The sequence below is a fragment of the Salvelinus fontinalis genome, chromosome 29 (genome assembly GCF_029448725.1).
Source record: "Salvelinus fontinalis isolate EN_2023a chromosome 29, ASM2944872v1, whole genome shotgun sequence".
Lineage (NCBI taxonomy): Eukaryota > Metazoa > Chordata > Actinopteri > Salmoniformes > Salmonidae > Salvelinus > Salvelinus fontinalis.
The window spans coordinates 20,379,109-20,402,481 of NC_074693.1; the positions used below are offsets into that span (position 1 = coordinate 20,379,109).

The 23,373-nt window shown below is 43.3% G+C and overlaps 2 protein-coding genes across 3 annotated transcripts in view; one reads left to right on the forward strand and one right to left on the reverse strand.

Moving 5' to 3' along the window:
- Positions 1 to 74: 74 nt before the first annotated feature.
- LOC129827595 (probable E3 SUMO-protein ligase RNF212) lies at positions 75 to 4,254 on the forward strand. Of its 2 annotated transcripts, none has more exons than XM_055888578.1 (12): positions 75 to 183; positions 482 to 593; positions 927 to 988; positions 1,087 to 1,161; positions 1,286 to 1,342; positions 1,471 to 1,529; positions 1,624 to 1,683; positions 1,868 to 2,002; positions 3,048 to 3,090; positions 3,289 to 3,352; positions 3,609 to 3,678; positions 3,784 to 4,254. In XM_055888578.1, exons 2-12 carry the CDS (start codon positions 485 to 487, stop codon positions 3,935 to 3,937), a joined length of 888 nt encoding a protein of 295 aa, XP_055744553.1. In that variant the 5' UTR covers positions 75 to 183; positions 482 to 484; the 3' UTR covers positions 3,938 to 4,254. The 2 variants fall into 2 exon arrangements, with proteins under 2 accessions (XP_055744553.1, XP_055744554.1); XM_055888579.1 differs by having other exon boundaries at positions 79 to 157.
- An 8,565-nt stretch (positions 4,255 to 12,819) lies between these two features.
- Positions 12,820 to 23,373, reverse strand: part of fgfrl1a (fibroblast growth factor receptor like 1a) — a 102,996-nt gene continuing 92,442 nt past the window's right edge. The window contains exons 6-7 of the mRNA XM_055888580.1: positions 22,545 to 22,898; positions 12,820 to 20,103 (exon numbers count right to left, since the gene is read on the reverse strand). Coding sequence (XP_055744555.1) covers positions 19,700 to 20,103; positions 22,545 to 22,898 — 758 coding nt within the window. The 3' untranslated portion in view covers positions 12,820 to 19,699. The remainder of the gene's footprint in view (positions 20,104 to 22,544; positions 22,899 to 23,373) is intronic.

Consider the following 23,373-nt stretch of genomic DNA (forward strand, 5'->3'; position numbering starts at 1 on the left):
CAAGTTGTTTTCTCCAATGAACGCACCAAAATGTAAATAATGACGTAGCCAGCCAATCAGAAAGCGATCTGACATGCAAACAAACCGAAAATCAGAAGGTAGCCGGGCTAGTTAATTGCTACAGTTGCTAAAGCCAGAAAACGACACGGAAAGTTTTGTGAGTTTGCTAACTAGTTCCATCATGTAAGTCAGATGTGGACCTTTCTTCAGTAAAATATAATAAACTTTTTAGTAGATACCTGTTTCTGGGGCAGCTAAGTAAGAAAAGCTACTGTAGCTAGCTATTTGGGGGGGCGTTAACACGCAAGCTAACGTTAGCTAGTTCGTCTTTATAGTCCAAATTGGTAGCCATCAATCTATTTTGGCTGATCTCTGCGACTTAAAAGCAAGAAGATAGAATGTCTGAATTTATAACTATGTCGTAGTTTTATGTTATTTTTGTACTATCTAACATTGGCTAACGTCAATCTCTTCGCTATAGAAAATGTCTTACTGGATCTGCTGTAACTCCTGCTTCAACCTCCCGGGTCCTGACCGCAAACTAGCTGTTACCACCTGTGGTCATGTCATCTGCAACGTGTGTTTTCAGAAAGGTAGCAAGTTTTGTCTGTCTATTTAATTGTGCCAATGTACCCTGTTATGTATCTTTAAATTAATTACGTTCAACATATCATACTACCTTACGTATGATGCTATATGAGAAAAGATATGTTCCTCCATGAAGCTCAGCCTACTTGTTGGTTTGCAGCAGTTCTGTCTTTTTTAGAATACACAGGCTAAACTTGAACACACGGACCTCTGCTGGTCGTTGTCTGATGTTACAGAAACAATTTGGCCGCACAAAAAACCGTCATGCAGTTTGAAAGCATAATTCTGTATAAAATATTGTGCTTGTTCCAATAACCACATTGTACATTTTCTTTCAGCCAATCAAGGGGAGTGCATGATATGTAACGCAACATGTCAAGTTACTCCTCTCTCAGACAAAGTAAGCAGTGATACAGTATCTTATAGATGTGATTATCTGGCGAGGCTCACAAAGAAATCTATTTGATAACCTAAACTTTACAATCTTTACTTTCACAGAGTAGTGCAGAAGTAAAGGCCCTCTTCTCTGACATCAATTCTGTAGCAACCAAACACTTAACAGAGATAAGCAAGGTATTTCTCTTGATGCTCATAATAGGATAGGCACATAAGATATTAGCCTATTTATAGTGATCATTTTAACCACCTCAAGGTTGTACTGCATGTATAAAAACAACATATGTATCTACTCTTTTAGGTGTTACTATTCCAGGCAAGGCACCAAAAGAGGTTGTTGGCGCATTCCCAGCAGAGGGTGAGGCTGGAGGACATTTAGTTGTACCTCTACTACTATTTAATAATACCAAAGAGTTTAATGGTAGCCTCTCTCTTCTGGTGTTATAATCTGAAACATCTGTGCTCCTTATTTTTCAACCCATTTAGAATGAAAAGTTAGAAGAAGTTTTACTCAAGATGAAGCAAGAAATGCAGCAAATGTCCAAGTAAGAATGTAAATCATTAGACATCACATAGCAGAATTCACTACCACATATTAACGACTGCTTAGTGTGACTTTAACATTCTTATATTTACCAGGAAAATGACAGAGCAGAATGCCTATATTGCCAAGTTGGAGAGCACTCTTCAGCATCAAAGGTATCAATATCTTTATGTGTGTTACTGCTTTCTACTCACCAGGTGTCACTATTGTCATCTTTGTTTTTCAAATATGAGACCATGGAGGGGACTCATTTGTTATCAACATATTTTTTATTCAGACCAACTCTTAATGACCATGGTTGGAGATTAATCACATTCCTCTCTCTCTCTCTCTGTACAGTGCAAAAGCAGCTTCTACATCACAGCTGAACCGTAGTTCTCACAATGCTCGTTCACATCAAATCAAATCAGATCAAATGCAGATACCATTCAACTCACCCATGTCCCTCTCTCGCTTCTCATCTACTACAAGTCTGTAAGTATTACATCTTAGGAAATCTGCATTAGGCCTACACATATCAAAAAAATGTGAGCCCGGGCCTCCCGGGTTGCGCAGTGGTCTAGGGCACTGCATCGCAGTGCTAACTGCGCCACCAGAGTCTCTGGGTTCGCCCCCAGGCTCTGTCGCAGCCGGCCGCGACCGGGAGGTCCGTGGGGCGACGCACAATTGGGCTAGCGTCGTCCGGGTTAGGGAGGGTTTGGCCGGTAGGGATTTCCTTGTCTCATCGCGCTCCAGCGACTCCTGTGGCGGGCTGGGTGCAGTGCGCGCTAACCAAGGGGGCCAGGTGCACAGTGTTTCCTCCGACACATTGGTGCGGCTGGCTTCCGGGTTGGAGGCGCGCTGTGTTAAAGAAGCAGTGCGGCTTGGTTGGGTTGTGCCTCGGAGGACGCATGGCTTTCGACCTTCGTCTCTCCCGAGCCCGTACGGGAGTTGTAGCGATGAGACAAGATAGTAATTACTAGCGATTGGATACCACGAAAATTGGGGAGAAAAGGGAATAAAAAAAAATAAAAAAAATGTGAGCCCTTTAGTTAAAGGTTACAAATGTTTAGCCTAAATGAACATAGATGCCAGTACATAGTATATATCCAGGAACAAGCTAATGTATCGTGTAACTGTTTTCTGATGGTTTGACATAAAATATGACATGACGTGCTGCGTTCTGCGGTCGTCCTGACCCGGTTTGATTTATAGTCAGCATGCTGTAGACTAGTCTAGCTGACAGACAGAGCATGTGTCTGTCTACTGGGCTCTCTGTGTGGCCCTTTGCTACAGACCTCTATCACAACAGCCCTGAGCTGCAGGGGAGAAAGGGGATCCTCCAATGTAAACTGTGTATATCCTGACTTCATTCACCCTAGCTGCTGTTTGGCTTTGCCCTGCAGTACCACACCAGTCTCACCTGAATAAGCTGGGCAGGCTTGTGAACACTATGTCTGAGTGAGCATTTCCATAATCTTTCTTCCCGGGTTCTATGAGAATGAAATGTGACATGTCATGTTATGTGATTTCCCCTCAGGGCAGAAAACATGGAGGTGGATAACAGAGGTCTGTTTAAGAAAGTATGTGAACCTTTTCAATTGACCAAATATGGTTAAAATCAGAGACAAATATTATGATTATTTGTATCTAAATATGTCTCCGGTTCATATTAATAGTATACTTATTTAGTTTTGAGAGTGAATACTAGCCATGTATACCCTGACGCCAAATCAGACGTATGTTTGTGCAAATGGAAATGTTTTTTTCTCCCTGAACAGCCGGAGCTCTCTGGAAGTGTCCAGAGGTTGTCCTTGATCAGCCCTCCACAGGACGGCCGGATGGGTATGTCTGCTACTCTACTCTGCTCTACTCACAGACAGCCAGATAGATACCTGTGGAGCTGTTCACTGCTTACGTAACAGCACAATGCTTCAATGGTTTCAACTTCTGTCTGTTGTATCTGAATAAGGTTTTTCGTTCTTGTTTGTGTTTGTAGACTCGGCTATGAGTCTGGAAGCACTATATCTGAGTTTTAGCATACAATATTTAGGGTGTTGCTGAACTTGTGGTGTGTGAATTCTAAATATTGCATCTTTAGGTACCGTCCCCCATCGATCGACCAATCAGAACACCCTAGTCAACCACTCAGCTCGCTCGGCCACTGTCAGGTCTAACTAGTTATACTCACGTCATTATCATAACTTAATCATTTATACACCAATGTGCCATTACACAATAAATTAACTTTGATGCCTTGCCTTCTGTCCTCCCAGCCGCCTGGCGGAGTTGCAGATGACCCCTAACTTGCCGTATCGTAGGAACACAGGGTGGGAGACGCCCGTGTTCAAGCCCCCGTCAGCCTACAGACACTCCTCCATGTCTTCTCTGGTCATGTCCTCTCTGGGGGTCACCTGCCCTCCACCGTAACACCGCCAAGAGCCAGCCATCACTACGGCACAAGGAGACGTCTCTGATCCACTTCAATGCCCTCCACGAGTGACTTAGCTAGAGTATCAAATCACCTGGCAATGGTTGAACTCTCCACCGTGGAGAGATGAGCTGTGGAATAGGTAGTGTTGTTCAGAAATTGAGCCCCCTTCACACAGGGTTAAGAAGAGTTTGGAAGCTGTGGTCTGTTGATTGTGTGTGCAGTGTAGCGTGTATATTGTCATTGTAATGGATTACATACAGTATTACAGTATTACTTGTCACAGTAACAAATAAAATTTAACAAACCAATCAAATTGATCTCTCAATAATTAATTGACCAATAAGACACTGAAATCACAAAACCTGTACTGTAACCTCTGTACCACTGAGTCATTAATCATTAACGAACCACTCATCTGATTGGCATGTTTAGAGGTTGTGATTTGCAGTACAATTAGTTAACACCCACAGTGAGTCCCAGACAATGCCAAGCGTTCCATTGGCCTCCAGCATGACTCACCCAGGACAGGACCAGCTCTACTCTTCTCTGCTGTCTCTGGGGGGCCTGCTGCTGCCTGCCTGTCCCTCCGAGGCATTTTCAAGGTCAACTAATCACAAAGGCACCGTGTGAAGAGGTGTGGGCAACATAATTGTGTTATTTCTTCAAATAGCTTGTCTAACATGGCAGATATGACACATGATTAGAACAACCTCCATGGCCTCTTGATTGCTTCGAGCCCCAAGGGCAGGAAATTACTTCTTACAAGCACAGGTTTTGGCTGTCATAACTACTTTAAGGATTTACAGACTTGCACAGGGCAAAAGCGGTGGTTTGCGTGCAAAAGTAGATTGCAGGGTGAGTGTTGGATTGGAACACCTTAGTAAGAGGGCAGTTAGACTCAGAACGCTACACTTCCCAATCCCTTCTGAATCAGCCATCTGCTACCAGTGACCTGCTACCTTTCAGGACAAAGATATAGGAGACCTTGGAAGCACACTATGATTATTTCCTGTGGTTTCAATGTTTCCTTAACGCTTTTAACAGACATGATGACATGGAATGATGACACCCTGAAGACAGCTGTGGAGGGAGATGGGGACCGTTCATTCATTTACGTGAACTCAGGCAGCTGTGGGCCGCAAATGAAGCATGATGAAACACAGGAAGCATGGCGGGAACATGGGTCTAACCTGGCAGAACAAAGTCTCCTGCGGGCCGATGAACCAAAATGACCCTCCTTGTTCATCTTATTAGAATTCAGCCTAAAACTATTTGTACATTACTTTAATGTACAGGTCCCTTGGCAGAACATTTCAAAGTACCACCTATTCTCAGTTTGGACATAGAGAAATATGATTAGGGAATCCCAAAAAAGTAATTATACTCTGATAACATTTCAGGGAATGGAAATTCCATTCACATTGATTTGCAGCTGACTTTTGCAGTGCAGTGGAGCCACAAGCGGTGTTCTGCACTGTACACATACAGTGCATTCAGAAAGTATTCAGACCCCTTGACTTTTTCCACATTTTGTTAAGTTACAGCCTTATTATAAAATTGATTAAATAATTCCCCCCCCCCCCTCATCAATCTATACATAATACCCCATAACGATAAAGCAAAAATAGTAAAAAAAAAAATGGTGCTAATTTATCATTTAAAAAAATTTAATAGCACATGTACATTTTTGCACATGTATACTTTTATTTTTTTTATATCACATTTACATAAGTATTCAGACCCTTTACTCAGTAGTCTGTTGAAGCACCTTTGGCAGTGACTACAGCCTCGAGTCTTCTTGGGTATGATGCTACAAGCTTGGCACACCTGTATTTACGGAGTTTCTCCCATTCTTCTCTGCAGATCCTCTCAAGCTCTGTCAAGTTGAATGGGGAGCGTCGCTGCACAGCTATTTTCAGGTCTCACCAGAGATGTTCGATCGGGTTCAAATCTTGTCCCGAAGCCACTCCTGCGTTGTCTTGGCTGTGTGCTTAGGGTTGTTGTCCTGTTGGAAAGTGAACCTTCGCCAATCCTTGACAAAGGCCCTTCTCCCCCGATTGTTCAGTTTGGCTGGGCGGACAGCTCTATAAAGAGTCTTGGTGGTTCCAAACTTGTTCCATTTAAGAATGATGGAGGGTACGGTGTTCTTGTCTCGGAGCTCTATGGACAATTCCTTCGAGCTCATGGTGTTGTTTTTGCTGTGACATGCACTTTCAACTGTGAAACCTTTTATAGACAGTTGAGTGCCTTTCCAAATCATGTCCAATTGAATTTACCACAGGTGGACTCCAATCAAGTTGTATAAACATCTCAAGGATGATCAGTGGAAACAGGATGAACCTGAGCTCAATTTCTGTTTTCTAATTTTGTTTCATTTGGTAAAATTTCTAAAACTCTGTTTTCGCTTTGTCATTATGGGGTATTGTCTGTCTGATTTTTTAAACTTATTTTAATCCATTTTAGAATAAGGCTGTAACGTAACAAAATTTGGAAAAAGTCAAGGGGTCTGAATACTTTCCGAAGGCACTGTATAAACACATATAATTACATGCATATGTTGCATGGACATATGACCCCCCCAACACATGTGCATTCTCACAGGCAGATATACTTTCACTTACACACACTACCACATGCATAAATACACACACACACATACACACACACACACACACACCTGGTGATCGTTAGCTCACTCAGAGGTAGAAAACAGGCTATCATGTTGGGTTAGGCAAAACCCTATCCCTTCTTGTTTCTGGGCTAAATCTGTGTGGATTTAAACCATGGGTAAACTCCTAATATGGCTTTAAATCTAAATGAGTCAAAGAGTTTTCCATTGTGCCGAGCGAGAGCAGAAACAGAATATATGTGCTCCCACACAGCAGGCACGGCGGAGCGTTTCATTGCAAAACCGTCAATCTAAAGGCTGTAGGCATAGGGCCTACACATGGCTGACTACAGCTTGATGAGCCCATCACTGAATCCCCCTCATGGACACGTGTGTTTCATTTACATTCAGCTGAGATTGAACAATGCCTTAATTGTGTTGTAGAGATGCACAGAGTACATTATTCACTTCATTACGAGACATGCAATAAAGAGGAGTTGAAAACGAGTGTGTCGAAAGTGTAAGTCAGACCGTTGTAATTCCAAAACGAGAGAATACAGAAGTGGGCATGCTGTACCCCATTGGGCCCTGTGTAGTGGCATTTCTGACTCAAAGACAATACTGTCAAGAGTCATAATCTGGACCTGTCTAATTTGGTCCCAGTTTTCAGGCCATTCCATAAACCCCACAACAAGCCCATAACACTGCCAAATTCTCTCTTTTCCACAGCACTGGCTACAGTTGCAAGATTTTACTCAACCAATGGTTAAATAACAAAGCTAAATATTAGAGCTGTAAGCATGTGACCATTACTGAGAGCAAAAGGAGAACCCAGTTGCGTAGCTTGTCGTGATGTGCCTGTCCAGACAGGTATCTTTGTATAATCTGTGTTTCCTCTGTTGCCCACAGCAACACGCGCCGTTTCGGTAGCTTTTCATGGTTGTGAATGACCACAATTTAAAAGGCATCAGGTGTGAACAGACACTATTGTATATGAGAAATGTGCATGAACTCCTGTGCTTCACTGGGATTTGGTATAATTTCCTGTTTGGGGTCCAGTGAGAGTGAAATTCAGCCCTGGGGCAAGCTGTCATTGTGTCAAAGAGAGGCAGAGAGAGAAATGTAAATCAGTGCTTTCTCTCTCTCCTGGATGGCTGCAGGGCTTACAAATGAATCGTGCCACTTTACCAAGGAAAAGAAAACAATTTCTAATGGTGGGCACAATTATTTAACACTCACAGTGTGTCCTCTCATAGAGGCATACATCTGCTTGATAAAATGAAATTACATTTAATATGCTCCAGTCTTAAATTGGATATTCTCACAAGGCATGTTGTTCTTGTCAACCACAATTTAGGTGGTTGACAGGTATAATTACAGAAAGACTTATCTAAAAAATAAATGATTCTCTTTGCCCACACTTGTTGTTCAGAATACGTTGTCTCAAGTTCTGTAGAAGAGTGATATGGTTCTTGCCTGGCTACCCATCCACACTGCTCTGTCCAAACGCCACGCCCACTAACGTTTCTTCTCAATGATGTACAGAGAAATCAGTAGAGCAGTGAATCTCAATTCAGGACGAGTCGTCAGGTAAATATGCTTCAGGCTCAGTTGTCTTCATGACACCAGCTACCTGTGATGTGAACCAGTGGTCAGTGGCTCGCACTATAATCCACTAGACTCCCATGGACAGCCTCTGATTTCAACACAACTTTTATTTTAAAAACTACTTCAGGATCGGTGGGTCCCTCACGGGACGGTTGAGCTAACGTAGGCTAATGCGATTAGCATGAGGTTGTAAGTAACAAGAACACTTCCCAGGGCATAGACATATCTGATATTGGCAGAAAGCTTAAATTCATGTTAATCTAACTGCACTGTCCAATTTACAGTAGCTATTACAGTGAAACAATACCATGCCATTGTTTGAGGAGAGTGCACAGTTATGAACTTAAAAAAAAAAAAAAAATTAAACTTTTTATCCCATTTTCTCCCCAATTTTCGTGGTATCCAATCGCTAGTAATTACTACCTTGTCTCATCGCTACAACTCCCGTACGGGCTCGGGAGAGACGAAGGTCGAAAGCCATGCGTCCTCCGAAGCACAACCCAACCAGCCGTACTGCTTCTTAACACAGCGCGCCTCCAACCCGGAAGCCAGCCGCACCAATGTGTCGGAGGAAACACCGTGTACCTGGCCCCCTTGGCTGGCGCGCACTGCGCCCGGCCTGCCACAGGAGTCGCTGGAGCACGATGAGACAAGGATATCCCTACCGGCCAAACCCTCCCTACCCCGGACGACTGTGCCAATTGTGCGTCGCCCCACGGACCTCCCGGTCGCGGCCGGCTGCGACAGAGCCTGGGCACGAACCCAGAGACTCTGGTGGCGCAGTTAGCACTGCGATGCAGTGCCCTAGACCACTGCGCCACCCGGGAGGCCTCAGTTATGAACTTGAAAGGTTATTAATAAATCAATTAGGCACTCAAACTGGACAGTTTTATCTCAATCTCTTCATTCAAAGACTCAATTATGGACACTTTACTGACAGTTGTGGCTGCTTTGCGTGATGTATTGTTGTCTCTACCTTCTTGCCCTTTGTGCTGTTGTCTGTGCCCAATAATGTTTGTACCATGTTTTGTGCTGCTACCATGTTGTTTTGCTACCATGTTGTTGTCATGTTGTGTTACTACCATGCTGTGTTGTCATGTGTTGCTGCCTTGCTAAGTTGTTGTTTTAGGTCTCTCTTTACGAAGTGTTGTGTTGTCTCTCTTGTCATGATGTGTGTTTTGTCCTATATTTATATGTTATATATTTTTTTTTTTAAATCCCAGCCCCCGAGGTCTTTAGCTTTTTGGTAGGCCGTCATTGTAAATAAGAATTTGTTCTTAACTTGCTTGCCTCGTTAAAAAAAGGTGAAATAAAAAAATATATATCAAAAAGGCACATTTGGGCAGTCTCGAAACACATTTTTTAACAGAAATGCAATAGTTCATTAGATCAGTCTAAAAATGTGCACCTGCACTGCTGCCATCTAGTGGCCAAAATCTAAATTGCGCCTGGGCTGGAATAGTACATTATGGCTTTTCTCTTGCGTTTCAAAGATGATGGTACAAAAAAAAATACAAAAAAGGTTGTTTTTTTCTTTGTAATTTCTTTTACCATATCTATAATATGTTATATTATCCTACATTAATTTCACATTTCCACAAACGTCAAAGTGTTCTTTTCAAATGGTGTCAAGTATATGCATATCCTTGCTTCAATCCCTGAGCTACAGGCAGTTAGATTAGGTTATGTCATTTTAGGTGAAAATTTAAAAAAAGGGTCTGATCCTTAAGAGGTTGTTCAAGGGAGAATTTGAATACAACTTTTGTTTAAGGGTGAATTTGAATACAACTTGTGTTTTAGGATGAATTTGAATACAGCTTTTAAGGATAAAGATCTAAATTGTGTATTTGATACATTTGGGAGAGTCGAAATAGCCTCTATGGTGGTCTATGAGTAAAAAGAGGATAAGGGTGGGGTGGTACTGGCCGGCCCACTCATGTTCTCTTAGTCACACACAGACATCCCGCATGTGAAGGGCCTTTGAAGGCCCTGACTCCAACCCATGCTTGAGTGATGTCAGCCGGGCTGTGGAAGTCCTTTCCTGTCAGACAGCTTGGCAGGATGTGTAAAGAAAGTCTGAAAGACAACCCTGAGATTAGGCTGCTTTTGTCACGGCTCCGTGGCAGACTTTAGAGGCCTTGGCCTCTTTCCCATCACAAAGATTTCCTTTCTCACTCTGCATCCCCTCTCTTCACCAGCACGGTAAACATCTGGGGGAAACCACGGCCTCTTTAGCTTTTTTGTGTGGTTTTTATTTCTCCGGTTTTAAATGGTGGTTTTGTTGTTTTGAATATCAATTTGAAAAGACGGAGGTATGCAAACAGAGGGAATTATTCTCAGACAGATATTCACAGGTGTGTCCTTAATGGACGCCGACTTCATTCATCTGACGGTTCCTTTCAGTGAGCACCAGTAAAGACCTCTGGACACTTTTCCATCATCACAATACAGTTGGTAGTTGCACAAGTGCCCAATAATCTGGTACAAGGGTTCACACACTCTCTTTTTCAGCACTATTGATTCTTAAACATTACAATTAAAGCATGTCCACCATTAGTATTAATATATAGTGTATCACTAATATATAGTATCAATATATTAGTGATTTGGATTTAAAGCCCCCATTCACAATTATCCAAAATGTATATTTTATTGTCAATCAACAAAAGTCTTGTTTTGAAGGCTGAACTAGCGAGGCTACATACTGTCACTGAGTGTTCCAGAATGAGACAATTCTCATTGATGCCTGCTCCTCACCCTGTCATCCTCATTGAGCAGCTGTGAACTCAACACCGATGTCTGTCAACAGCACAGGTGTGTGTCATCTGCTTCAATCACTCCGCTGAGAGCTTCTCAACCCTGAGTCCGCACGCAAGACTTGTTCATCTATCATCTAGAACAAAAACACTGACAGACAGCTAAATTAGTTGCTCTGACTGTCCCTATCTTTTTAACAGCAACATGCATTTTAAATAGCACATGTACTTGTGTTTAATGATCCCTATTCCCATGTGTAAATTTTGTGTACTTAAGAGTTATTTGTTTCTAATCTCCTAATATGTGTTATATGTCTGCTCCGGCTATTTGTGGCCTGTCCCTCTAGGCTGTCTATGGCCTGTCCCTCTTGGCTGTCTGTGGCCTGTCCCTCTAGTCCAGGCTGTCTGTGGCCTGTCCCTTTCGTCTAAGCTGTCTGTGGCCTGTCCCTCTAGGCTGTCTGTGGCCTGTCCCTCTTGGCTGTCTGTGGCCTGTCCCTCTTGGCTGTCTGTGGCCTGTCCCTCTTGGCTGTCGGTGGCCTGTCCCTCTTGGCTGTCGGTGGCCTGTCCCTCTAGGCTGTCTGTGGCCTGTCCCTCTTGGCTGTCTGTGGCCTATCCCTCTTGGCTGTCGGTGGCCTGTCCCTCTAGGATGTCTGTGGCCTGTCCCTCTTGGCTGTCGGTGGCCTGTCCCTCTTGGCTGTCTGTGGCCTGTCCCTCTTGGCTGTCTGTGGCCTGTCCATCTTGGCTGTCTGTGGCCTGTCCCACTTGGCTGTCTGTGGCCTGTCCCTCTAGGCTGTCTGTGGCCTGTCCCTCTAGGCTGTCTGTGGCATATCCCTCTTGGCTGTCTGTGGCCTGTCCCTCTTGGCTGTCTGTGGCCTGTCCCTCTTGGCTGTCGGTGGCATATCCCTCTAGGCTGTCTGTGGCCTGTCCCTCTAGGCTGTCTGTGGCCTGTCCCTCTAGGCTGTTTGTGGCCTGTCCCTCTTGGCTGTCTGTGGCCTGTCCCTCTTGGCTGTCTGTGGCCTGTCCCTCTAGGCTGTCTGTGGCCTGTCCCTCTTGGCTGTCGGTGGCCTGTCCTTCTAGGCTGTCTGTGGCCTGTCCCTCTTGGCTGTCAGTGGCCTGTCCCTCTAGGCTGTCTGTGGCCTGTCCCTCTTGGCTGTCGGTGGCCTGTTCCTCTAGGCTGTCTGTGGCCTGTCCCTCTTGGCTGTTGGTGGCCTGTCCCTCTAGGCTGCCTGTGGCCTGTCCCTCTAGGCTGTCTGTGTCATATCCCTCTTGGCTGTCTGTGGCCTGTCCCTCTTGGCTGTCTGTGGCCTGTCCCTCTAGGCTGTCTGTGGCCTGTCCCTCTTGGCTGTCGGTGGCATATCCCTCTAGGCTGTCTGTGGCCTGTCCCTCTAGGCTGTCTGTGGCCTGTACCTCTAGGCTGTTTGTGGCCTGTCCCTCTTGGCTGTCTGTGGCCTGTCCCTCTAGGCTGTCTGTGGCATATCCCTCTTGGCTGTCTGTGGCCTGTCCCTCTTGGCTGTCTGTGGCCTGTCCCTCTAGGCTGTCTGTGGCCTGTCCCTCTTGGCTGTCTGTGGCCTGTCCCTCTAGGCTGTCTGTGGCCTGTCCCTCTTGGCTGTCGGTGGCATATCCCTCTACGCTGTCGGTGGCATATCCCTCTAGGCTGTCTGTGGCCTGTCCCTCTAGGCTGTTTGTGGCCTGTCCCTCTTGACTGTCTGTTGCCTGTCCCTCTTGGCTGTCTGTGGCCTGTCCCACTTGGCTGTCTGTGGCCTGTCCCTCTAGACTATTTGTTGATGACTGATTTTATGATGTTCTCTATTATTTTTATATAACACAAGTCACTTGACATGCATGCATGAATTGTACACATAAATAGCACTATTCATTGCACAGCTTCATATAAAACACAAATTGCAAAGATTAACTACCATTTTAATGACGTTGATAAAATGATTAAAATGTTTCCATGTGACAAAAATCATATTGAATCTAAAAGACAATAGACTGTACAAGATTGCCTATAGAAACTTTACCAATAATGTTTTGAATATCTGAATGGCACATATAAATATTTTACACTTGACACATGTTTGCTACATAGCTTACACTGTAACTATAAGACAAAATGTGATCCACTGATGAGGTACTATTTAATTAAATGTTTTACATAATGCCCAATTGCAAAGAAAAAAAATATAATTATTGTTTATGAAATTAAATTAAAGTAGACATTGATATACAGTACCAGTCAAAAGTTTGAACACACCTACTCATTCAAGGGTTATTTATTTGTACTATTTTCTACATTGTAGAATAATAGTGAAGACATCAAAACTATTAAATAACACATATGGAATCATGTAGTAACCAACATTTTTTTCAACAAATCTAAATATATTTTATTATTGAAATTCTTCAAAGAAGCAACCCGTTAAATGATGACAGCTTTGCACACTCTTGGCATTCTCTCAACCAGCTTCATGAGGTAGTCACCTGGAATGCATTTCAACTAACAGGTGTGCCTTGTTAAAAGTACATTTCTGCTTTTGAGCCAATCAGTTGTGTTGTGACAAGTATTGTTGGTATACAGAAGATAGCCCTATTTGGTAAAAGACCAAGTCCATATTACAGCAAGAACAGCTCAAATAAGCAAAGAGACATGACAGTCCATCATTACTTTAACACATGAAGGTCAGTCAATATGGAACATTTCAAGAACTTTTAAAGTTTCTTCAAGTGCAGCTGCAAAAACCATCAAACGCTATGATGAAACTGGCACTCATGAGGACCGCCACAGGAAAAGAAGACCCAGAGTGCTTCACAGAGTTCAAGTAACAGACACATCTCAACATCAACTGTTCAGAGGAGACTGTGTGAGTCAGGCCTTCATGGTCAAATTGCTGCAAAGAAACCACTGCTAAAGGACACCAATACGAAGAAGAGACTTGCTTGGGCCAAGAAATATGAGCAAAGGGGCCTCCCGTGTGGCACAGTGGTCTAAGGCACTGCATCGCAGTGCTAGCTGTGCCACTAGAGATTCTGGGTTCGAGTCCAGGTTCTTTTGCAGCTTGCCGCGACCGGGAGACTCATGGGGAGGCGCACAATTGGCCCAGCGTCGTCCGGGTTAGGGAAGGGTTTGGCTGGCAGGGATGTCCTGGTCCCATCGCGCACTAGCAACTCCTGTGGCGGGCCGGGCACAGTGCACTCTGACACGGTCGCCAGGTGTACGGTGTTTCCTCAGACACATTGGTGCGGCTGGCTTCCGGGTTAAGTGGGCATTGTGTCAAGAAGCAGTGTGGCTTGGTTGGGTTGTGTTTCGGAGGACGCATGGCTCTTGACCGTCGCCTCACCGGAGTCCGTATGGGAGTTGCAGCGATGAGACAAGACTGTAAATACCAATTGGATACCACAAAATTGGGTAGAAAAAAGGGGTAAATGGATATTAGACGAGTGGAAATATGTCCTTTGGTCTGATGAGTCCAAATATGAGATTTTGGTTCTAACAGCCGTGTCTTTGTGAGACGCAGAGTAGGTGAACGGATGATCTCGGCATGTGTGGTTCCCACCGTGAAGCATGGAGGAGGTGGTGTGATGTTGCTTTGCTGGTGACACTGTTGGTGATTAATTTAGAATTCAAGGCAACTTGACCAGCATGGCTACCACAGCAGCATTCTGCAGCGATACACCATCCCATCTGGTTTGTGCTTAGTGCGACTATCATTTGTTTTTCAACAGGACAATGACCCAACACACCTCCAGGCTGTGTAAGGGCTAATTGACCAAGAAGGAGAGTGATGGAGTGCTGCATCAGATGACCTGGTTTCCACAGTCACCTGACCTCAAATCAATTGAGATGGTTTGGGATGAGTTGGACTGCAGAGTGAAGGAAAAGCAGCCAACAAGTTCTTAGCATATGTGGGAACTCCTTCAAGAGTGTTGGAAAAGCATTCCAGGGGAAGCTGGTTGAGACTGCCAGGAGTGTGCAAAGCTGTCATCAAGGCAAAGGGTGGCTACTTTGAAGAATCTAAAATCTAAAACATATTTTGACTTGTTTAACACTCTATTGGTTACTAGATGATTCCATATGTGTTATTTATAGTTTTGATGTCTTCACAATTATTTTAAAATGTAGAAAATAGTAAACATGAAGAAAAACCCTTGAATGAGTAGGTGTGTCCAAACTTTTGACTTTTGATATACTGTGTGTGTGTGTGTATATATATATATAAATATATATATAAAAATAAAAAGTATTTGCCCCCTTTCTGATTTTCTCTATTTTTGCATATTTTCAATACTGAATCAGATTTCAAAACCTAATAGGGAACCTGAGTTTACAAATACCAAAAAAATGGACACTTATTTGATCTATTTAACAAAGTATTGCAACACTAAATTTTTTATTTTTTTATTTAACTACATAAGTCAGTTAAGAACAATTTCTTATTTACAATGACAGCCTACTGGGGAACAGTGGGCTAACTGCCTTGTGCAGGGGCAGAACGACAGATTTTTACCTTGTCAGCTCAGGGTTTCGATCCAGCAACCTTTCAGGTTACTGGCCCAACGCTCTAACCAGCAGGCTACCTGCCTCCCCAAATTCACCTGTGTGAAAAATGAATTGCCCCCTTACACTTAATAACTGGTTGTGCGACCTTTACCTGCAATGACTGCCACCAAATGCTTCCTGTAGTTGTTGATCAATCTCTCATATTGCTGTGGAGGAATTCTGTCCCACTCTTCCATGCAGAACTGGTTTAACTCAGCAACATAGACGGTTTTTCAAGCATGAACTGCTCGTTTCAAGTCCTGAGACATCTCAATTGGAATTTGTCTGGACTTTGACTAGGCTATTCAAAAACTTCAAATTTGTTGCTTTTAAACCATTTTCATGTACACTTGATTGTGGTAGGTTTCCGCCGGATATAATGACACCCATCTCGTCCAAAAGGTTGATTCAAGTTTGCCAAAAAGCCCCTGGATGATCATCAAGACTCTTGGAAGAATGTTCTATGGACAGATGAGTCAAAAGTATAATTTCGTGAATGACCTGGGTCCCATTATGCCTGGCGAAAACCAAACACTGCATTCCACAGTAAGAACCTTATACCAACAGCCAAGCATGGTGGTGGTAGCGTGATAGTTTGGGATGCTTTGTTGCCACAGGGCCTGGATTGACGGTAAGGCAAGTACCTTAATATAAGGAACAGTCAATTCTGCTCTGTATCAGAGAATTCTAAAGGTGAATGTCAGGCCATTCGTCTGTGAGCTGAAGCACAGCTGGGTCATGCAGCAAGACAATGATCCAAAACACACAATCAAGTCTACATGAAAATGTCCAAAAAGTTTTGAAATGGCCTAGTCAAAGTCCAGACCTAATCCCAATTGAGATGTTGTCGCAGGACTTGAAACGAGCAGTTCATGCCTGAAAACCCAGAAATGTCGCTGAGTTAAAGCAGTTCTGCATGGAAGAGTGGGACAGAATTCCTCCACAGTGACGTGAGAGACTGATCAACAACTACAGGAAGTGTTTGGTTGTGGTCATTGCAGCTAAAGGTGGTACAACCAGTTATTGAGTGTAAGGGGGCAATTACTTTTTCACACAGGGGCATTGGGTGTTGCATAACTTTGTTTATGAAATAACTAAGTCATTGTTGTGTTATTTGTTCACTCAGGTTTCCTTTATCTAACATGAGGATTTGGTTGAAGATCTGATAACATTCAGTATCAAAAATATGCAAAAGTAGAGAATATTAGAGAGGGGGGGGGGGGACTTTTTCACAGAACTGTGTATATGCATTCGGAAGGTATTCAAACCCCTTGACCTTTTCCACATTTTGTTATGTTACAGCCTTATTCTAAAATGGATTAAATACATTTTTTCCCTCATCAATCTACACACAATAACCCATAATGACAAAGTGAAAACAGGTTTCTAGAAATTTTAGCAAATTTATTAAAAACAAAACACAGAAATACCTTATTTACATAAGTGTTCAGATCCTTTGATATGAGACTCTAAATTGAGCTAAGGTGCATCCGTTTTCCATTGACCATCCTTGAGATGTTTCTACAACTTGATCGGAGTCCACCTGTGGTAAATTCAATTGATTGGACATGATTTGGAAAGGCACACACCTGTCTATATAAATGTCCCACAATTGACAGTATATGTCAGAGCAAAAACCAAGCCATGAGGTCGAATAAATTCTCCGTAGAGCTCTGAGACAGGATTGTGTCAAGGCACAGATCTGGGGAAGGGTACCAAAAAATGTCTGCATCATTGAAGGTCCCCAAGAACACAGTGGCCTCCATCATTTTTAAATGGAAGAAGTTTGGAACCACCAAGATTATTCCTAGAGATGGCCGCCTGGCAAAACTGAGCAAACAGGGGAGAAGGGCCTTGGTCAGGGAGGTGACCAAGAACCTGATGGTCACTCTGACAGAGCTCCAGAGTTCCTCTGTGGAGATGGGATAACCTTCCAGAAAGACAACCATCTCTGCAGCATTCCACCAATCAGGCCTTTATGGTAATGGCCAGACAGAAACCACTCCTCAGTAAAAGGCACATGACAGCCCGCTTGGAGTTTGCCAACAGGCACTTAAAGGACTCTCAGACCATGAGAAACAAGATTCTCTGGTCTGATGAAACCAAGATTGAACTCTTTAGCCTGAATCCCAAGTGTCACGTTTGGAGGACCTGGCACCATCCCTACTGTGAAGCATGGTGGTGGCAGCACCATGCTGTGGGGATGTTTTTCAGCGGCAGGGACTGGAAGACTAGTCAGGATCGAGGGAAAGATGAACTGAGCAAAGTACAGAGAGATCCTTGGGCGAAGGTTCCGCTTCCAACAGGGCAACAAACCTAAGCACACAGCCAGCCAGAGCCCAGACTTGAACCCGTTTGAACATCTCTGGAGAGACCTGAAAATAGCTGTGCAGCAACGCTCCCCATTAAACCTGACAGAGTTTGAGAGGATCTGCAGAGAAGAATGGGAGAAACTCCCCAAATACAGGTGTGCCAAGCTTGTAGCGTCACACCTAAGAACATTCAAGGCTGTAATCACTGCCAAAGGTGCTTCAACAAAGTAAAGAGTCTGAATACTTATGTAAATGTGATATAAAAAATGATAAAGTATACATGTGCAATAATGTTTAAAACCTGTTTTTGCTATGTCATTATGGGGTATTGTGCGTAGATTGAGGGGAAAAAACGAATCAATTTTTAGACAAATGCTGTAATGTAACAAATTGTGGAAAAAGTCAAGGGGTCTGAATACTTTCAGAATGCACTGTGTATAAATATTTATATATATTTTTGAGTCTAGACAATTATTTAGGATTTCAATTTGTAGGTCAATTCAACAGGGGATATTCCATGATTCTAGATTCCCCCCAAAAGGCTGAAAGTAATAGATTAACTTTAACACTACTTTGATCAACATACTTGGAATAAGTGCATGAATTCTTAATCTGGCAGTCCATTAGCTTTGACACAACAAATACTGGGGTAAAACACAGAACTGAACAATCAGTTTGAGGACACTTTTCACAGACAATGCTGCAATCATACTCTATTTTGGTTTTTGGGAAGCTTTCCGTTTCTCTTCTCAAAGCTTGAAAAGGGTTCCATTACATGAGCAGTCAAAGACATATTCCACAGTTTCATTTAGTGGTCAGAGTTATACCCTATACACACCCAAAGAACAAGAGACAAAAAGAAAGATGGCCACCTGAGAATTCAAAAGTTGAACAAGTCCTTTTGTGATTGGGTGCCCCTGCGGTTTGGATCAGCCCAACAGTACCACTGACCATGACGCCCACATGTCAGTGACCTGTAAAACCCAAGTAATAACGGGAAGAACACAGTATTGTATGTGTTGCTGTAATTCTGAATATTTCAGTATCTAGGATCTTTTTTAGGATAGTGACAATATGATCGGCCTTAGGAATTCTAACGTTCTTTACAGGATTTCATACCATTTCCTATTACCCATAAATAATTTTCCATTCACGTACACATACAACAGACAAAAGACTGTAATGCTTTGCAGGTCCTTTTCCTTGAACAAAACCTTTTTGAGAAACAAAATACATGCAATCTTTGTTGACTCAATTGGCTGTGTCTCTGTTGGTTGACCTGCTTCTGACCTTCTCAGGATGTGAAGGCACATTTGGATTCTGATTCAATCCAACGGCAATCCATAAAATCTGTGAACATTTTACATTGCACCGTATTCCTTTTGGTGCTTGCTGAGGCTGTGCATCTGACAAAAATGTGGAGCTAATATACATAATCCTCTTAGACCCTTCCACAGTCACTGCACATGAAGGCCAGAGAGGTGTTGCAGGAAATGCTGTTATTTTCCTACAGAGTAAAGACTCTCAAATGAGACAGAGCTAACTCTATACATTCACTAATTTCAGTCACTGTGAGTTTGTGCAGATTGAACCAGACTAGAGAAACAAATGTTGCCATCTCTCTGCAGAGTGGGGTTCTGTGTGAAACATTGCTCCATTTGGACTCACATTAGTTCATGTGGGATTCCTGAACCGCATTTCCATGTCCCTTATTCTGTACCTCATGGAGGGTGCTATCTGTCCTGACTATGTCCATGTTCCCCAGGGCCTTCACTACAGTACATTATTTAGCAGTAAGAGGGTTTGTGTGCAGCATCCCAGTTCAGACTGTTTGGCTGGGTCTTTAGGAGGAAAGCAGGACTGGGCATGTGGAGGGGAGGTGGTGGGAGCTGACCCAACACTGCAGACATGAGGGCCTGTCGGGACAGTGGCAGCTAACATTGGTAGTGGATATGCTGGTGTTGGTGCACTTTCCCATCCATGTGTGAGTGGGTGTGTGTGTGGATGTCTGTGTAGATCTTTGGGTAGACTTTAGGGACCGCCAGACCGCTGCCTCCCTGGGCCAGGAGGAGCTGCTGCTGCTGGGTCATGTAGTAGCTCAGGCAGTCTTTGTCCCCGCTGGGTGGGCAGGTTGGTACCCGGGGGGGCGGGCGCTGTGAGGCGGTCAGGGCCTGGGTGGTGACCACACCTCCAGAGGAGCAGTGGCGTTTGGACTGACAGAACCACAGCAGGACAGTACCCAGGATGAACACCAACCCGGCTGGGAGGCCGATGATCACAGGCCAGGGCAGGCTGGGGGAGGTAGCTGTGGGGATGGGAGTGTGGTGAGGCTTTGGGTCTGGAGGGGAGAGAAGAGGAAATATGGGGAGTTATGAGCAGCTTGGTCAAAAGTCCCTATTAAAACCTGATGGAGAATACATACAGTAGAAAATATAACCATTATTAAAACAACTTCAGTTTAACAGTTGTGGATGATGGGTGCATCACATGTTGTTTGGTTGCGAATGTGACAGGATGTTACATGGTTGTAACAGGGAGTTATGGGTAAACAGGATGTTATAATATGGTGGTAACAGGGTGTTATGGGTAAACAGGGTGTTATAATATGGTGGTAACATGGTGTTATGGGTAAACAGGGTGTTATAATATGGTGGTAACATGGTGTTATGGGTAAATAGGGTGTTATAATATGGTGGTAACATGGTGTTATGGGTAAACAGGGTGTTATAATATGGTGGTAACATGGTGTTATGGTTAAACAGGGTGTTACAATATGGTGGTAACATGGTGTTATGGTTAAACAGGGTGTTATAATATGGTTGTAACATGGTGTTATGGTTAAAAGGGTGTTATAATATGGTTGTAACATGGTGTTATGTTTAAACAGGGTGTTATAATATGGTTGTAACATGGTGTTATGGTTAAACAGGGTGTTATAATATGGTTGTAACTGGGTGTTATGGTTAAACAGGGTGTTATAATATGGTGGTAACATGGTGTTATGGTTAAACAGGGTGTTATAATATGGTTGTAACATGGTGTTATGGGTAAACAGGGTGTTCTAATATGGTTGTAACAGGGTGTTATGGTTAAACAGGGTGTTATAATATGGTTGTAACAGGGTGTTATAGTTAAACAGGGTGTTATATAGTTGTAACAGGGTGTTATGGTTAAACAGGGTGTTATAATATGGTTGTAACAGGGTGTTATGGTTAAACAGGGTGTTATATAGTTGTAACAGGGTGTTATGGTTAAACAGGGTGTTATACTATAGTTGTAACAGGGTGTTATGGTTAAACAGGGTGTTATACTATAGTTGTAACAGGGTGTTATGGTTAAACCGGGTGTTATATAGTTGTAACAGGGTGTTATGGTTAAACAGGGTGTTATAATATGGTTGTAACAGGGTGTTATGGTTAAGCACAGTGTTATATAGTTGTAACAGGGTGTTATGGTTAAACAGGGTGTTATGGTTAAACAGGGTGTTATGGTTAAACAGGGTGTTATAATATGGTGGTAACATGGTGTTATGTGTAAACAGGGTGTTATAATATGGTTGTTGTAACAGGGTGTTATGGTTAAACAGGGTGTTATATAGTTGTAACAGGGTGTTATGGTTAAACAGGGTGTTATACTATAGTTGTAACAGGGTGTTATGGTTAAACAGGGTGTTATACTATAGTTGTAACAGGGTGTTATGGTTAAACAGGGTGTTATATAGTTGTAACAGGGTGTTATGGTTAAACAGGGTGTTATATAGTTGTAACAGGGTGTTATGGTTAAACAGGGTGTTATACTATAGTTGTAACAGGGTGTTATGGTTAAACAGGGTGTTATACTATAGTTGTAACAGGGTGTTATGGTTAAACAGGGTGTTATATAGTTGTAACAGGGTGTTATGGTTAAACAGGGTGTTATAATATGGTTGTAACAGGGTGTTATGGTTAAGCACAGTGTTATATAGTTGTAACAGGGTGTTATGGTTAAACAGGGTGTTATAATATGGTGGTAACATGGTGTTATGGTTAAACAGGGTGTTACAATATGGTGGTAACATGGTGTTATGGTTAAACAGGGTGTTATAATATGGTTGTAACATGGTGTTATGGGTAAACAGGGTGTTATAATATGGTGGTAACAGGGCGTTATGGTTAAACAGGGTGTTATAATATGGTGGTAACATGGTGTTATGGTTAAACAGGGTGTTATAATATGGTGGTAACATGGTGTTATGGGTAAACAGGGTGTTATAATATGGTGGTAACATGGTGTTATGGTTAAACAGGGTGTTATAATATGGTGGTAACATGGTGTTATGGGTAAACAGGGTGTTATAATATGGTGGTAACATGGTGTTATGGTTAAACAGGGTGTTATAATATGGTGGTAACATGGTGTTATGGTTAAACAGGGTGTTATAATATGGTGGTAATATGGTGTTTTGGGTAAACAGGGTGTTATAATATGGTGGTAACATGGTGTTATGGTTAAACAGGGTGTTATAATATGGTGGTAACATGGTGTTATGGTTAAACAGGGCGTTATAATATGGTTGTAACAGGGTGTTATGGTTAAACAGGGTGTTATAATATGGTTGTAACTGGATGTTATGGTTAAGCACGGTGTTATATAGTTGTAACAGGGTGTTATGGTTAAACAGGGTGTTATAATATAGTTGTAACAGGGTGTTATGGTTAAACAGGGTGTTATAATATGGTTGTAACCGGATGTTATGGTTAAGCACGGTGTTAAATAGTTGTAACAGGGTGTTCCACTCACCTGGCAGGACAGTGAGGTAAGCACTGCGGAAGCTGTAACCCATGGTGTTGGCACCCAGACAGATGTACATCCCAGCGTCCTCCTCCTTGGCCCGGGTGATGAGCAGCTTGTTGAGGTAGGAGCCGTCTGGCCTGGACCATACCTCTCCCGTGGGCAGCACCACGAAGCCATGGTCGCCCACCTCGATGGTAGAGTTGTACTTGTTCTCGTCCCCCGGCTCCACCCTCTTCAGCCACTGAATCACCGGCTTGACGTCACTGCGGACCTTACACTGGAATGAGGTGGTACCGCCGTAGTCCACCGTGGTGTTCACCGGATGGGTGCCGGTCAGGATAGGCTTGGAATTTGTCCGCTCTATAACGGGAAAAAAATGTATAGAGCGTATTCATACTATTCAAATTAACAGAAAAGTTATTGTCATGTTCAGCGCTTTCCTCTCGTTCTCTGTGCTGCGGCTAGAATAGGCTGAGGTTGAGGGAGAAAATGCCACATTTGACACAAGCAAGCACAAGTTTTATTCGCTTCCTCCTCTCCGCTTCTGGGTTTGGTAGAAACATGTGTTTTTGTAGTCAGCACACAGCTGGGATATAATGCTAAGCAGATGGTCAAGAGGAGAGAGAGAGGGAGGCTGAGGCTCACCATACCACATCAGGCCAGGATTAACCCAACCTCACAACACTCAACCAACCATTACCTACCTAAACCCAAACCCCATCCTCAAAACTCAACTATAAACCAATCTGACCAGTAAACTAGAGTTAGTACCCAACCTTCAAACTCAACCCCCTGTATTAATACCCTACTCTAACCCTAGACGGTAGCCTAGTGG